Source organism: Octodon degus, unplaced genomic scaffold (genome assembly GCF_000260255.1).
Source record: "Octodon degus isolate 3935 unplaced genomic scaffold, OctDeg1.0 scaffold00014, whole genome shotgun sequence".
Classification (NCBI taxonomy): domain Eukaryota; kingdom Metazoa; phylum Chordata; class Mammalia; order Rodentia; family Octodontidae; genus Octodon; species Octodon degus.
This window is the reverse complement of record NW_004524590.1, coordinates 9,319,978-9,335,704: the sequence shown is the minus strand read 5'-3', so window position 1 is coordinate 9,335,704 and position 15,727 is coordinate 9,319,978. Positions and strand designations below refer to the sequence as shown.

Here is a 15,727-nt window from a genome sequence, read left to right as displayed (position 1 = left end):
AGAGAAAGTTCCTTCTCAGCTTCTAGTAGCTGCCACCTGCTGCTTGGTAGCCATGGCACTGGGGACTAGGCAGGACCCGCATCTGAGCTGTGCCGCTAGAACTAGATGTCACCGCTGCCTTGCTGGCCTCAACAGAAGCTTCCCATCCTGAGCGCTGCCTTTCCTTGGGAGTGCACATGGCAGCTGTGGAGGAGCTCACGCCCGAGGTGTTGCTCAGCGGAAGGAACACCAAAGGTGCGGCAGGAAGGGTGCCAAGATGCCAGGCACTGGGGCGACGCGGGGGCAACGCCTCGACTTGGGGCCCCCCAAGAGCGGCATCTCTGCCGCCGGCCTTCCCAAGGTGCTTGAGTCTGCGTTCCTGGACTTGTGGAGAACAGCAGAGGGGCCTCAGCCTTGGCTGAGAAAGGGGGGCCCTCTGCACCTCACAATCTGGACATCAGAGCTGCTTCTTGTCTCGGCTTTTATTGGGAAGCAAAGGGGAGCTGAACAGGAAGCTTTTGCAGCATTTTTTTTTTTTTTTTAAATAAAGTAGCACAGACCTGGCCACTTAGAAAGGACGGAGTGCTGGAGCCCGGGCAGCCCGAGGACACAGCCTCTGAACCTGGCCAGGGCCTGTTTCTGGGTTGCAGCACAGCACAAGTGTTCTCATGGTGAGGGATATGCGAGAGGCACGTGAGACGCGGAGACACAGGACACCAGCGACACCATCCTTGTCATCCCACTCCTGGCCGTCCTGCTCCGGAGGCAAGTGTAGCCACGATAATGGCGTTAATCCACCCATGAGTGCGATGCCCAGGAGACCTAATTAGCTCTTCAAGGTCTCTCCTCCCAATACCTCCACGATGCCACCGAATTTCAGTCTTGGCTGGGTGTCCAGCCCAGAGACAGCGCGTTTGCAAGGGCCTGCATCTGACCCCCAGCACTGCCAAAGGAAACAAGCAAATAGGCTCCCCATGAGGCTGTGGGTGGGGGGTAAGGATCCACAGCACTGCAAGGGCTGTGGGGCTGCAAGAAACTTCAAGGAAAGGACCGAGGTTCTCGTGGCCGCCCCTCATCACCGCTGTGAGCAAGGACCCTGAAAGGGCTGATAGTGTCCTCTATGTGGCTGTCCCCTCAGACCCAGGCCTGTGGGACACTGGGCAGTCTCCCATTGGGTGGCAGACCTTGAAGGGGGTCTCACGAACAGACTGAATGGGTATTCTTGGGCATGGAAGTTCTGCCTGGGGGTTTTCCTGTCTGTGATAATCCAAGGAATACCAGCTTCGTTGAAAGGACTGCCTTACAACTTAGTGTTGTTAGTTTTAAGATGATGTATTTGGCAGTGTAAGTAGCTGTTTGTTAAGGTTACAATGAAGCAAACTCCAAGGGGCCTACAGCCTAAAGTATGCAGCAGAATGTCACCAAGATCCTTGACGTGAACCGTCCCCTCCTCTTCACCCAGACCCGTCTCCTCCACACACGGGGTGGCCTTCGTTCCCGGGGCCAGGAGCAGTCCCCAAGGTCCTGCAGGAGTGTTCACCATGACCAGGCAGGGTCGGGCTGAACTTGCTAATGAGAGTCAGAGGTAGGGGAAGTGGAACAGAGGTTCAGAGAAGGGACAAAGACCCAAGTCCAGGGCTGGACTTCCCCTCAGCTACAATCCTCATCCTGCCTTTTATTGGCTGTGATCCTGACCACCTTGCTGTGTGTTCCTTTCCTGTTTTTAAGGTGGGGAAACCATAAAACCTACCTTGGAGGTATTATGTTCAGAGCCTGGCAAATGGCAAGCACTTGAGAGGAACCAGCCGTGGTCACTACTGACCTCAAGTGGGAGGCCATGTCCACTGAGGACAGCAGGATGCATATGGACAGCAGGAGACCAGACACACTGACTGGGTGCAGGGGTGGGACACAGCCCCGCCGTGGGAGGGGGCATTCCCGTTCTGCCCCTACCTTGTATCCCTGGCACTGTCCCTTCTGGAACCTGGGCACCTGGGGGGGCACCCAGGAAACTAGGGGCGGCCCAGAGCCCCTGGGAACTGCAGAACGCAGCAGCTCCAGGAGGATCTGACAAGTCGGCCTCTGGCCTTGCTCCTGTAGCAGCTCTGCCGGGAGGCAGGCTGGTATGGGAGCATTTTAATGTCTTCTCAATACATAATCTGGGATTAGATGCCATTCACATGACCTTTGTCCGTTCTTGCCTGGAGCCACTGAAATGTGAGTTAATAAGTACTGGAGGAAGCGGGCCGGCCTGCCAGGGGGGCCGAGCTCCTCGCCCTCAGATGCTCTAGCCTCCCCTCACGGTGGCCATTCTACTTTCAAAATTCCCGTCTGGGGGCTGCATTAGCCACGTGCCCGGTAGCAACACTGGGGGCCCGTCCTGAGGCCCAGCGCAGTTTGCTGCAGTAGCTGGTTCAGGGGAGCTGCGCGAACTGCTCATGCTGTTGGAGCGCCCCGCGGAGCTCTGTGCGCCCCTGGAGCCGCAGCTCATGGCGGCATGTGCACCACCTGCGGGCCCTGGTGGGGTCTCACGGCCTCAGCCACTGCATCAGTGCTCCGCGGCCACTCTACCAGAGCAGGGTCTGACGTGTGCTCTGAAGATCATGCTGAGGTCAGCTCAGGGGAGAGGGCAGGCCCTGTAAGGCGGGGAAAAGGGTCGCTGGAGTGCCAGGCCTGGGTCTGGCCTCCAGTGCGTTTATCACTGTAACCTGCGCCGCTTCCTGCGTTCGTTTCCTTACCTGGAAATTGCACAAGTCCCTTCTGTGCATCTTAGGATTAATGCAAAAATCAGATGTCACGGGAGAGTTCTTCACCAGTGCTGCCTCCTGAAGGTGTCAGTGCTGCCCGTCTACCACATACTTCCCATACTGACCTCAGGTCAAAAGCAGGGGTCCTCATGCCTGATATGCTTCCCTGGAGCGAAGACCACTCGGATCTTCTCGGAGCTGAGGCCCACCGCGGGCCTCTGTGTCCCGCCCTAGCTTGTGGCCCCTCATTGTCTTAAAGTGGGCAAATGCTTCCTGGCAGCCCCTAGGTAAGGAGAGGCGAGGGCACCAGGGGGTAGAGAACCAAATATAGAAAACTGAGCCACTTGCCCAGCCTGTTCCACTGGGGCTTTCCATTTGCTAATGAGTAAGGAACTTGGCTGTAGACAGGTATGTGAGAGGGTGGGGAGGACCGCACCACTGTGTCCAAGCACGTGGAGAGGCAGGGCAGTGGCTACCTGGAGTGCCCAATGCCGCCAACTGCTCCCTCAGTCACATCAGCACCTCTGTTCTGTTCATCTTAACCCAGCTCACAGGTGGAACGACTGAGCCAGGAGGTCAAGTCAGTTTGCCTGAAAGGGGGAACGGTGGAGCTAGGCCCTTACACCATGATGTGTGAGGCTGGTACTGTGGGGACATTTTAAACATGCACAAAGGAGGGTCACAGAACAGGGCACAGGCTGGGGGCTGGTGTGGGTGCCTAAGATGCGACATGGAACCTGATGGGACACTCAAATCATTAATAAAACAAAGTCAAGCTCCCCAAGTGTGCCTCCATGCTCACTGTGGAGTGCGCTTCAGCCTCGAGGGCATCGTGCCAAGTGAAGGAAGCCAGTTACAGGAAGGGCAAGCACTGTGTGTGATGCCACTTAGCGGGGTCCCTGGAGCAGCGGGATCCGGAGACAAGAGAATGGAGCAGTGCCAGCGGGCGGGAAGCAGCCATCCTTTTGCCAGACGCAGCGTTCCAGGGACATGCTCCAGAGCAGTGGGGAGGGCTGCAGTGGGGAGGGCTGCACGGCAGCATGCTTGTGCTGAACACCCCTGCACTGCACATTCAGGGATCAGGAAGGCATGGCTTGCCGTATGCTTATTATATGTTAAGTTTAAGAACTGGAGAGAAAGTCTAAAGAAAAATTGTGCATGTTTCTCTAAGACCCTCTCCACAGGCCACGCTCCACAGAGCCCAGCGTGCAGGGGGGTGCACAGGCAGCAGGGACAGGCCGGTGGCGGGAGCGTGGGTGCCTGCCCTCGCAGCTCTCAGTGCGGTCCTCACAAAGTCAAGGTCAGCTTTCTGCTCCTCCCAGTCTCTGTGGAGGTGAAGGTTCCAGAGCGGAGGAGTAAAGGGAGCCACAGAAGGAGCCCTGTGCCTGCAGCCTCCAGCAGTGTGGCTGGGGCTCTGCCGCGTACAGGAGCCATGCCCGGCAGACACCAGTCAGGGTGGGGACCTCTTCCCGGCACGCACAGAAGGGCAAGCTACCTACAGGGTGCGGTGACATGCAACAGCAGAAACGCAGGAGACTGAATTAAGTTTCATTTATTCTAGGGCAAACTCAAAAGGGTTTTTTTTTGTTTGTTTTGTTTTCTTTTTTAGCAAATCCTAGCACATTATTAACAAAAAAATCTGTACATTTTCCATGATACACTTGAGAGTGAAACAAATAAGATATAAATACAGATATGGATGTAACATGAAAAAGCCCCCCAAAAATCTCCCAACAAAACAAAACAGAAAACCCACCCAGCCTGGGGGTGGGGACCATGCCTGTGAAGACAGTGCCAACAGAACTATTTTGGTGGCTGATATTTTTCAGAGCATTTCTTTTTTTATTTCCAAACGTTGTTAGCAGAGTCCTCGTAGGGTTCTACACAGTTCTTATATGCTGTCCTTTAAAGTGTGGTATTATGCTTGATAATAAAGGGTGGTAGGGTAAGAAAACGATGTATGAGACGACATCGTGTTACCTGCACGGGGTGTGGTAAGCTAGTGGTGAGCATAGAAAAGGCAGGCGGTGGTGGCGCGCGGTATACAGGGCCCGCGCCATGAAGACCAGCCCCCGGGGAGGTGGCAGCTCAGGGAAGTGGGAAGTCGGAGGAGCCAGCCCCTCGCCGGGGCCCAGGGGTGTCGAGGCTCCGGACAGTCAAGTAGACGGGGAGGCAAACGCAGTCCTGGTGCTCTGTTGTGTCCTGTGGACGGAGCCCTGCAGGGAGGCAGCGGGGGCGGGCGCGGCCAAGGGCGGTGGGGGCGCAGCCGCCCTGCAGTGAGGTGGTGGCGGCATGCAAGTCTACTCGGCGAGGCCGGCAGCAGTTCGCAGATTGAGGCCAAGAGACTTGTGATTGTATCTCTCTAGTCAGGAGATGGGAGGGGCGAGTGACATTCACGGTAGCCCTTTGTGAGTACTGAGAGGGTACCAGCAGTGTTCAAGAGCCTTCCAGCTGTTCTGGCAACCGTGGTGACCTTCTGGGAACCAAAGGGTCCCTAGAGCGGTCTTTCTAACTGCACCAGGCAGAAGAGATTCATAAATATCCTGCCTGGGAGGCACATTTCTACCACAGAGGAGGTCACAGGGCTCTGGGACTTGTGTGTGAAAAGAAATCCCATGAATATACACAGAAACAAACAGACAAACAAATAGTATTTATCACTGAAAGTAAGGCCTGGTCTGGCTATGTTTTGAGCCTAGGTCAGTCAGTAACATTTACCCCTTACAATGCATCCCTGGATTTCCCCAGACAGCAGCGGTGGAGCACTTCCTATGTGTAAGATAATCTATCCGTATCCGGGCCTTCATTTTTAATGCTTATTTCCAAATAATTGTACCTGCCCTTCACAGGTCCTTGCTGATTCTGAAAGGGGGGGCGGGGTGTGACCAGGCTGAGGAACACAGGGGTGACACCCCAGGTCCTACTTTCAGTCCTAGTGGCTTGGCTTCTGCCAATGCTGTGTCTTGCTGAAATTAATGTCCAAAGCAGCTTTTTCCTTACCGAAGGATCTGTTCAATTAAAGGATCTAAAATAGAACAGCAGTAAAAGAAGTCTTCATGATTGCGTTGAGAATTACCATTTGGCTTAGGAATTTTCCTCAGAACATAATGTAGTCAGACTCCAGATGTACAGTTACTTCCTTTGGAGCAATCAGACCCATAGGACGTTAAAACGTAACAGGAGCCCAGGGGTTTCCCAGGGAGGGAACAGCCTCCAAAAGTACACTGCAAATCCTGTTGGCTACAATCTGCCTCTTGTCACGATTACTTTTTCCGTAAGCTTACAGAATTCAAAGCATTGATTCCATTACTGGGGCTGGGGTGCAGCTCAGTGGTAGAGAGCTGGCCTAGCATGCAGCAAAGCACAGCTTCAATCTTTACTGCCAAAGAAAGATTCTGATTCCTAGTCTCGCTAGACCTTTCCTGGCTCTTAATCCCCTGCCAAAGTGGGGAAGTCAAAAGTGGAATGGTGAAATTGCTATTTGCCACATGAACTGAGCACATTTAAGAAATGAACAGCTCAGGCAAACAGTGTTAAGCCACCAACGTGCTCTCCTGGGAGAGTCCCACTGCAATAGGCTTCCCCAAGATCTCAGCAGGGAAATGGACAAGAAACCTCCCTCACACCTTCTGCACTCCACGAAAGGCCTTTTCAGGCATCCCTAACCTGCTGTAATTCTCCTTGCTTTTGTGGTTTCACTTCAACTTAAAGGATTTTTTTGAACAGCGACTTCAGGGCTGGGGGGAGACTGGGGCAGTCCTGGCTGCACCAAGGCCCAAGCAAGTGGCTCCTGCCTGACAGGACAGGTGACGTGGCGGCTGGCTTCAGGCTCTCCTCTCCTTGCTGGGATCTGAGCTCCATGCTTACTAGGTCTCAAAATACAACCTACAGACACGTGACCTTTCTCAGTGTTGGCTCAGAAAAGGGTGGGCTCGGCCCCACACAGGCCATGCTCCTAAGAATACAAGCTAAGAATGAGGGACAAAAGGGGACCCCACCCCCAAATATGTTATTGACAAACAAAATGCTACTGTCTATCGAGTACTGCTCAACAGCTGTGGGTCTGGGAACTAGCCCCGCCTCCCACGTGGTTTTGTGATCTCAGAGGTGGTAGGAGATGCGTAATATGGCTCTGTTTGCTTCTCATTCCTTCTGTTCTATGGAGACGGTGATATAGGCCTTGCTTCTGTTACATTCAATACCAGTAAGATTCTACACAAAAGCTGGAAGGGACCAAAATACTGATTGTAATAAATATGCGCGGGCCTCCTCGTACTGACAGGGCAGCTGATGGGGGTCTCCAGGGCACCACCGATAGCAGGTGGTACGCAGACACAGGTGCTGCCACTAGCTGTGTGTGGACACGTCGGAGGAGGAGCTGCTGTTGCTGTTGGTGGTCTGGGCCCGCTTTATGTATAAGTTTAGCAGCTTCATCTGCAGAGAAGACACAAATGAGTCAGCAGAGGAAAGCAATCAGAAGAACACAGAAAAACTGTGACACAAACCGCCTGTCCCCTAATTTCCTGGTGGGGACTTCATTATACAAACATGAGGGTCACAAGTGGAGGAGGTGGCCAGAGTCTAGAAGACAGAGCAAAACAATTGGTTGCTACAAAGAAGAGCTAAGGGTCACAACCTTGTAACACAGTGGCAGGCCACAGGGGCTGCTGGAGGAAGGGCCGAGTGCAGAGCCCCAGGCTGTGCCGATTCCTTCCTTCCTGCAGCTCCCTTTCTGGCTTTGAAACTGCCTGATGCTGAAGCTCCTCTGATTTACCTCGCACAGCCCCTCCTGGGGGGAGTCCAGCTGGGAACAACTCATGCTCCCTGCCTGTGCTCTGGCCTGTCATCTGGAGTTGGCATGTGTGGCCTCACACTATGGTTAGGGGGGGCTTTCTTGTCCCCTTCCAAGAGGCTAGGCCTCCTGGAGGCAGGACAGTATCAGCAAATAACACTAATGCAGACTGACAACATACTTTACAATGACAGGCCTTCCCCTTCAAAACACAAAACCGCTGGTGACACTGTAGGTGTTTATCAAATAGTAGCTGAAGGCCACTAAGCTAATACAATACATACAAAAGCAGAATGTCCATAAAAATCCAAGTAACAAGCAACTCGTAAGATCCCAGGAATTATAAAAAACTGATCGCCCACAGCACTGTGATCTCCAGCGTCCTGCTGAAGACTCACTGCGGGGGACGTGCAGGCTACAGGAGGAAGCGGGCGCTGCACTAGCAGCGGGAAGCCAGTGGGCAAGTGTCTGGACCCTGCCACTCACCCTGAAGGGCTGTCTGCAGGTGTGTCCCCTGCGTGCTGGCTGAGTGGGTTAATACGACCTAGCCATCTGCTGACTATGAGAGTCCCTTTAGATCCAGAGACAGATTGAAAAATGAAAAGACAGAAAAAGATAGTCTATATGTATATAGTAATAGAGAAGAATCAGAATAGGCTTTAAATTAAGAAAGATTATCAGAGACAAAGAAGGACAGCATGTATCAGGAAGAGGTGTCATATGGCAGGAAGATCTAGCAACTTTTTTTGTATTTCTGTATCTACTAACAGATCTATTTGCTACGTGAAACAGAACTCAGGGTGTGAGGGAGAAATGGGCCCACAGCAACAGCTGTAGACTTTGATGCTTCACTCGCAGCTATGGGGGCACAGCGGGACACAGCGCAGTGACGCCAGGCACCACGAGGCCCTGGCCCACAGGCACTCCATGACACTCGCCTAGTGCAGCAAACACCTTTCCCCATGCGCATGTGGCAGGCCCTAGTTCAGGCTACACAGTGAGGGCGCGCAGACTAAAAAGGGAGGCGTCACGCCAAGTGTCCCCTCCAACCCCAGCAGGATGAAGTCAGAAGAAACTGCCAAGTTACACGTATCTAGAGACAAATGACAATAGCACAGCATTTAAAAACTTTTGGACAAGGTTACTGACATCTGTAAATGCTTGTATGAATATAAAAAAGAGGAACTATGACACCAACAACCTAATTTTACACTTTTGGGAAGCAGAAAAGAACTAAACCAAAGCTATATATTTAGAAAATAATGATCGATAGAGCAGGCATAAAGGAAAACAAAGATAGAAAAAAAAGAAAAGTGGTTCTTTGACAAGATTAACAAAACTGACAAATCTTTACCTTGCTAGACTGAGAAAAGACGGATGCAGCTTCTAAATCATTTATCTATACCACCCGGCTGCTTCTTCCAACCTTCCTGCCTGTGCCTCTCTGTCCAGAACTCTGGGCCCACGGGATGCTCCCTAAGTGTGTCACAGGAGCAGCTCACTGCGCAAAGGCAGGGCCTTGTCACTGGCTGGTTTCTCCTCTCCCAAAAAGGAGGCCCAGGTGCTTCGGCCTCCTGGCTTCCCACTGGCCTAGTTCCACACAGAAGCTGTATCCACGCCTGTGTAGGGGCCCTTGAAGCTCAGCAGACACACTGCACTACCTTACAGGTGGCCCCTGTAGCCGCAGGCCCAGCAGCCTGGCCAGCCTCCTCTCTGGAGTCCATGCCCTTCTCCTCCACAGCACTAGCGCTTCTATCTGCTCCTCACTGGGTCTGGTACGCTAGATCTGAGTTGCTTTTCATAGAAATATTTAGCCCAAAGAATATTCTAGCCATGCCCACCTTCGATAAGCCCTCAGCCCTCTGGTCCATTTTCTTCCTTTGATTCTAGAACACAAGGGAGCACGAATGGGTCTTGGAGTCTGATCTCGGCCGTGTCCTTGTGCAGGCTAGAGGAGGTGACCCTGCTCATCCCACAGGGGTGTCAGGAGCAGAGCACATGCCCGGCACGTGCCACGGTGCTCGGGGTGCTACAGGACAGGTTGTGGGGCCCTGTCACTACAGCTGATACCCATTTGTTAACCTCTTAGGTAAATTTCCTCAGTGTTTTTGCAAGAAAACCAGCTGGCTTCTAAACAAAGTTGTCTTTCTTTTGTGAATAAACTAGAAGCCAAGTTTTCTTTTCAAAAACAGGAGTTAAAGTACACTGACATGAGAGTCACCTTAAACTTCACTAGCCAGTCATTTTCCTCGTAGAAAAAACATCTTTTGAGAACTACGGCCCAGCTGAAACACATCTGATGAGAAAAAGCCCGTCTGCAGCCTGGGGACGCTGCCAAGCAGGTTCATGACCAGCTGGCAGGGCCGGGTGCGGGCATCAGCCTGTAACTCTATACGTACCTTGCTCCCCGTGAGCTGTGCGAGGTGAGGTTTCAGATCTTCTCCGATTACGGAATAAATTGCCACTAAGCAAAACACGCTGGCCTTGCGCACACTGCTTTCGGTGTTGTCATAACCCTGGAGAGCCAGAGGGGAGCATGGCAGGAAATCAGATCAAAGACTTGCGTAGGGATTTCAGCAACACTTCCGCAGATGCCCCCGCAGCTCGGCACCGTGCTCGTCAGTAACAACTAGGATACACTTCAGACCTGCAGCTGAACTCAGGGAATCTTCCCCGGGGTCGGCACTGACTGGTGTCAAGGCTGGCCTGCTGCCTGGGGTGCAGGGACAGGCGGCAGGATAGCGCCAGCGAACCTGCCTCTACATGGCATTGCTATGTGATCTGATGTCACTGAAAGGCATCTTTTTTAAGAATGTATTTAGTACAGTGTCTCACTACACAGCCCAGACTGGTAGTGATCTTCCTGTTTTCAGCGTCCCCAGCACAGGTATTACAGGGGCGCACTACTGCCCCTGGTCTCGGTGGCTGGCTCAGCATGCCTGGTGGCTGGGCCAGCAAGGCATGTGGTGCCAGGGATTGAACCCTGGTCCCTGTGCTTGCCTAAGCAGCTGCTTAGTCTGTTGAGCTATCTCGCCAGCCCACTGAAAGACATCTTCAGAGAGAAAATAAGAAAAGGAAATGTAAAAGACTTGCCTCTTTTACATTTTACCTGGTGGTAAAGCAAATTTCACATGTGAAAATGCCTTTAAAGAAATAAAAAAAAAGAAATGAGAATCACTCACTCTTGTGGGCAGAAGCCCTTCATCCTCCAGTGAGTGCAGGAATCCTTCTAATCCTCTGGGTCTGAGCCTCAACCTACCTGTGAGGCTCATCTTCGCCTCACCCAAACGGGGCCACTGGCTGCTGTCCTAACAGTTTTGTGACCTTCCCAGCTTGGTGCCTTTTTCTCTACAGCAATCTACAGTCCCCAGTCAAGTGCTCTGCAAACACTAGCATTTGTTTAAGTGGGGAGCAGATTCCTCGACCTTCTTCCAGTGACACTCCTCTTTTGCCACACTTGGGGGTACACACGTGTAATTCCAGCACTCAGGGGGCTGAGGTAAGAGCCTCAAGTTATAGCCAGTCTGAGTTATGTAGTAACATCTTCTCTCAAAAAACCAAACCAATCCAAAAAGCTTTTCTCTCTTACTCCAACCTGGAAGCAACCTCTCTACATGACGCAGCACACAGCACCGTCACCTCCTGCTGCCATGGGGCTGCACCAAGCCCAAGGGCAGGCTGGCAAGCCCTCGTGGTGATGTCACACGATGCAACAACTCTGGCCTGCCAGTCTGCTAGCTCCCTGCCTTGTGAGCATAAGAGTTCTGGGCTACTGAGGGCCTCATCTGACTCACCACTGCCTGGCCCATGTCACCCAACACAGCGGTCACGGTCACGGGAGGTACACCACAGGGGTTTGTTGAAGGAATGAACAAAAGGAAATGACCAAAACATGTTGACAGTAAGCAGAAACTCTGTTCCAGGCTGCCAGAGGTTCTGAAGAGCAGGTTGCTGCCTGCAGATTCCCCACACTCCTGCACTAAGTGGGGACGCAGGGCCCCATGGGATTTCAAAGGGAGCAGCCCTTCAAGGGGAACAGTGCCCACCTGCAGCAAGCCAGGGATGATGTCGGCGAGGAGCTGCAGCAAGGAATCCTTGGCAATCCTCTCCACAACTTTGGTCTGCATCTTGATGGCGGCGAGGTTGATGGGGTAGTCGGCCGTCTGGATGATGGGACAGAGCACTTTGATGCACTGCTCCGGGTGGATGGAACTGGCCAGCGTAGACGCAGCCTCCTCAGCAGCTCGCACCACCTGAAACACCCAGTTCCCCACGGTGAGCAAAACCAAACTCCGTAGCCTTGTACGCAGGATGCCGGCTGGCAGCACCACCTCCACTGGCCAGCACAGAGAGGACAGACAGTGTGCTTGGGGTCACTTTAGAGTGGGCCTGGGGGACGTGGCAAAAGCCTAGCTGTGTGGCCTCCAAAGACAGCCTGAGCAGTAGCCGCCTGGGACCTCTTCAGTAATGCAGCTACTCAGTATACCCCAGGCCTGCAAGCCCAGAGGGCCCCTGACCAGAAGTGGGATCCAGGGAGGAGGCCCTTGAAATGAGTCGCTAGCACGGGGGAATCTCTGCCCCAGAAGCCTGGCACCTGGAAACAGAAATGCTTGTGAGCTGCTCCTCACAGGGACCACACTGCAAAGCAGCTGTACGGGTTCAGGGAGAAGCTTCTCAAAGTGTCTTCCTGGGGAATAACTGGAAAGTTCCTTTCTAGGAACTTATGCCATGGTAGTGCCTTCTAGTATGAAGGGCATGAAGTGCCTGCCTCACAGCCAAAGGTCCCCTAGAGAGCCAGAGACCCTCTCATCATAACAAACACAGCCGAGCACAAAACCCAGTGAGGAAAGGAAAGTGGAGAGAGGCTCGGAACTCGTGGAAGGAACTTCCCACTCTTCACAGCACAGGGGCATGTATACTGTGACACATACCTGAACATACGCAGCTATACGCAGGTATACATTTTCTTATGAAGCGCAGTGAAAATCTAACACATTCCCCCAGGGCCAGCCCAGCACCGGGCATGCAGTCCACCCAGACTCTGCACTGTGCTGGAGTAACTGAGCCCCATCTGCATACAGCACTACGATGGAGGCAATGACGGAGCCAACCTGAGGCTCCGTGACATAAGCACAGATGGGGCCTGCATCTCACATGGGGACTAGCTAGAGAGCTGCTTCTATTCTGGGCCAGAACGGCAAAGCCGCCCATGCACACGCACCAGCAGGGCTCCTGAGGCTCCACGTGCTGCCACCCAGCTGTAGAAGAGCTTCCAGCCATGGCCCCACACCCTACCCTTCATCTCCATCTTGAAATGCCCCCCGAGGCATGGCCCGGTTCCACAGGGGCTGGGCTGCCTCCTTGCCTGGCCCACACGCTGCCTTCCCCAGGCTTTACCCATCCGTGCCCTACTGATCCACAGGCCTCACCACAGGACCCCAGGAAGTCTGCATGCACACCTCACCACGGTCAGTGCCTTCTGAGCCCGCCCCTCCCAGCAGGTGAAACCTCTCCGAGGGGCAAGGCCTCCTCTGAGCTCGCTCTCCCCCGGACTGGGACTTACTGCTAATATCCAGCAGGTGCTTTTCCTTCTTAGTGCTTCCCTGGAGTGTGAAAGTCACCCTAGCACAGGCCACACTGACTTGTATTTGTTTCCCAACTAAGGAGCGAGCAGAGGAATTGCGAGGGCAAGACATGGCGAATGACCCACGTGGACCCGGGGCAAAGCATGTGCACCAGCCAGCATCCCACTCCAGGTGATACACGGCTCTTTGGAGAAGAGACCCGCTCAGGCCAACCTCTGCAGTAATCAGCTGCTGAAGAGGGTGGCAAGCCTCTCGGGTCAGCTCCATCAAGTGGCCTCAGTCTGCGCAGGTCCCCATGGCTGGTCTGAGTGCAGGGTCCTTGGGCGGATCAAGCAGACGAGAGACAGTCCTTGTCTAACGCGGTCCAGCCCTGAGATAGTGAGCGGTCACTACATGCAAGCATTGCAGCACACTGGCCAGAAGGCTGAGGACTTCTGACCTTAGTGTTTAAATGTGGGTAAAAAAATGAACGGGCAGGAAAACGCTGGCTGATTTGGTCGTATGCTTAAGTACGAGCGCACTGATTTGTAGGAATTGATGTTTACGATCCTATTAGGGTTGAAAGAACAGGGAATTTAGGGGTGGGATAGGTGAGCCCCACCAGTGTCACTCTCATTGTGAAGGAAGTGAGCTAACAGTCTCCTGGAACCCCTGGGGATGCAACGGGATTAACAAGGTGTGGCAATCCACTCACTGCCAGCTGTGTGCTTTCTTCCTTCCCTGCCCAACTCCACTTTTCTACTGCCATGCAGGTTTAAGGGAATTACCTGTGGTGAAACCACTCCAGATCTGCCGAGCTAAGCCCCAACTCCAAGAATTTTTTAGGAAACTCCAGGTATCCTAGAGAGGGTCTCCACAAAGTGTTTCATGAAATATTTCTGAGATGGGTATGTGTGTGCAAATGTATGTGTGTGTAAGTATGGTGTCGGGGGCTGCATATCCAGATATGGCACCTCTCTTTTACTGGGGTGAAAGCACCTTTCCCAAGACGAGCCCTGGCTCTGGAAGTGCTGGTCAGTGTTCTCAGTTTCCCTCCAAGCGCAAGTCCTGGTTTGGCGAGCTGCCTGCACCAGGTTGAACCTTAGGCTCTGCCCTGTGCTCTACGTAACGTAAGAGGCAAAGATCATAAATGAAAGCCATCAGCAAGCAGAGGTAGACACGGGCAATGGGGGGGGACACGCTGCTTAGCAGGCCAGGTGGCGAGGCGTTTTCTTGGGGGAGGAGGTGGGTACATTCAAACAGGAGCAAGAAGATGCCTGCTCTGGAGTCACCAAATGCTGTTCCAACTCTGCTCACTTTGCTAGCATCTAGTTAGAAGCAGGAATTCTTCCCTTTCAAAGTGAGATAATGTCTAGCTAAGAAAAGCTTAATTTTCACATGAAGCTTTTTAAGAAAATGGGATCACCACTCAGAATACTGCCCACTGTTTGCTTAAAGACAGCGTTTCCTTAAGAGCACAGACGTTCTCAACATTTGGACTATGTGTTTTAAGTTCATAAAGTTTGATTTGGCTCTGTCTGAGACACATCAGAACAACTAGCTCAAAAAAAAAAAAAAAAACAAAAAAAAACCCAACAAAAAAAAACCCTCTCAAAACCAAACCAAAACAGCAACCATCCAGAAACAACAATGGCTGGAATCAGAGCTCTTTAAAGAAGGGCAGCTGAGTGGAGCTTCTGGACCACTGCAAAGTGTCCTCTTCCTGAAATGGCTACACTGACAAGTATGAGGGTCCTGCTGCTTGGCATTCATCTCAGGATAATGAGGGGAGATGGCCAGTGCCCAGAGTGGCACCAACACTGGGTCCTCTGGTGGAGTCGGCACGGGCCTGAACCCCAATCTCCCTGTAGCTGAGCTCGGTATCAGAGGGAAGAGAGAAGAACCCCCAGGCTATCTGGTTCTGTCCTCAGCGACTGCAGGGAAAGGTCTCCCATTTTCCAGGATTCAGTTTTCCTCACCAGTAAAATCAAAGGAAGAAATGAATGGAGAACTTAAAATTATTGTGCATTCTAAAATTGTACCATGCCCCTCTACTTAATGAGCAGCTCTCCTCCAAATGCACACGTGTAAAACCAGGGCTTCAAAGACGTGAAGAGGGGTGGCATCTGAAGGAAACCACCTCTAACTGTGGTCACCCAGCCTTGCCTGGAACAGCAAGAGTAACACAGGATGCATCTTCAAATGTGGCAAGACCTAGCCTTGTCCCACTGCCACCGGGAGCCCCGAGGCCAACAGGGGAAACAGTGAGAGCTGGACGAGGGGCCAGGCCATCCAGGTGGTGCTGGGCACCGGACGGGAAGCTGGGCAGCGCAAACGTGCCTCCTCCTCTGCACTGCTAATCCCAGGGTCTGTCTCCAACATCTCAGTGTGTTCTAGCCTCACAGACAATGCACAGGCTCAAGCCAAAGACAAAGTGTGTTTACTTGGAGTTTCACAGTTTATTTAACTGAATTTAAATGGCTTCTTAGGCATATTTAGAGTAATACAATTGTATCTGTTTTGGGAAAATAAAAAAGCAAACTTTCAATATTCAGAAGATTCTTTAATCTAGGAGTTAATTGGAAAGATTCTCACCCTGACTAACTATATATACTGATATCTGTGAACTAAGCTACTGCACTGCA

At 52.5% G+C, this 15,727-nt stretch overlaps 1 protein-coding gene across 19 annotated transcripts in view; it reads right to left on the bottom strand.

The window, feature by feature from the left end:
* Window positions 1-4,268: 4,268 nt before the first annotated feature.
* Window positions 4,269-15,727, bottom strand: part of Clasp1 (cytoplasmic linker associated protein 1) — a 264,734-nt gene continuing 253,275 nt past the window's right edge. For all 19 annotated transcript variants that reach the window (XM_023709745.1, XM_023709750.1, XM_023709751.1 and 16 more), the window contains 3 exons: window positions 11,565-11,771; window positions 9,918-10,034; window positions 4,269-7,160 (listed from right to left, as the gene is read on the bottom strand). In XM_023709745.1, the coding sequence (XP_023565513.1) occupies window positions 7,074-7,160; window positions 9,918-10,034; window positions 11,565-11,771 (411 nt within the window). In that variant the 3' untranslated portion in view covers window positions 4,269-7,073. The remainder of the gene's footprint in view (window positions 7,161-9,917; window positions 10,035-11,564; window positions 11,772-15,727) is intronic.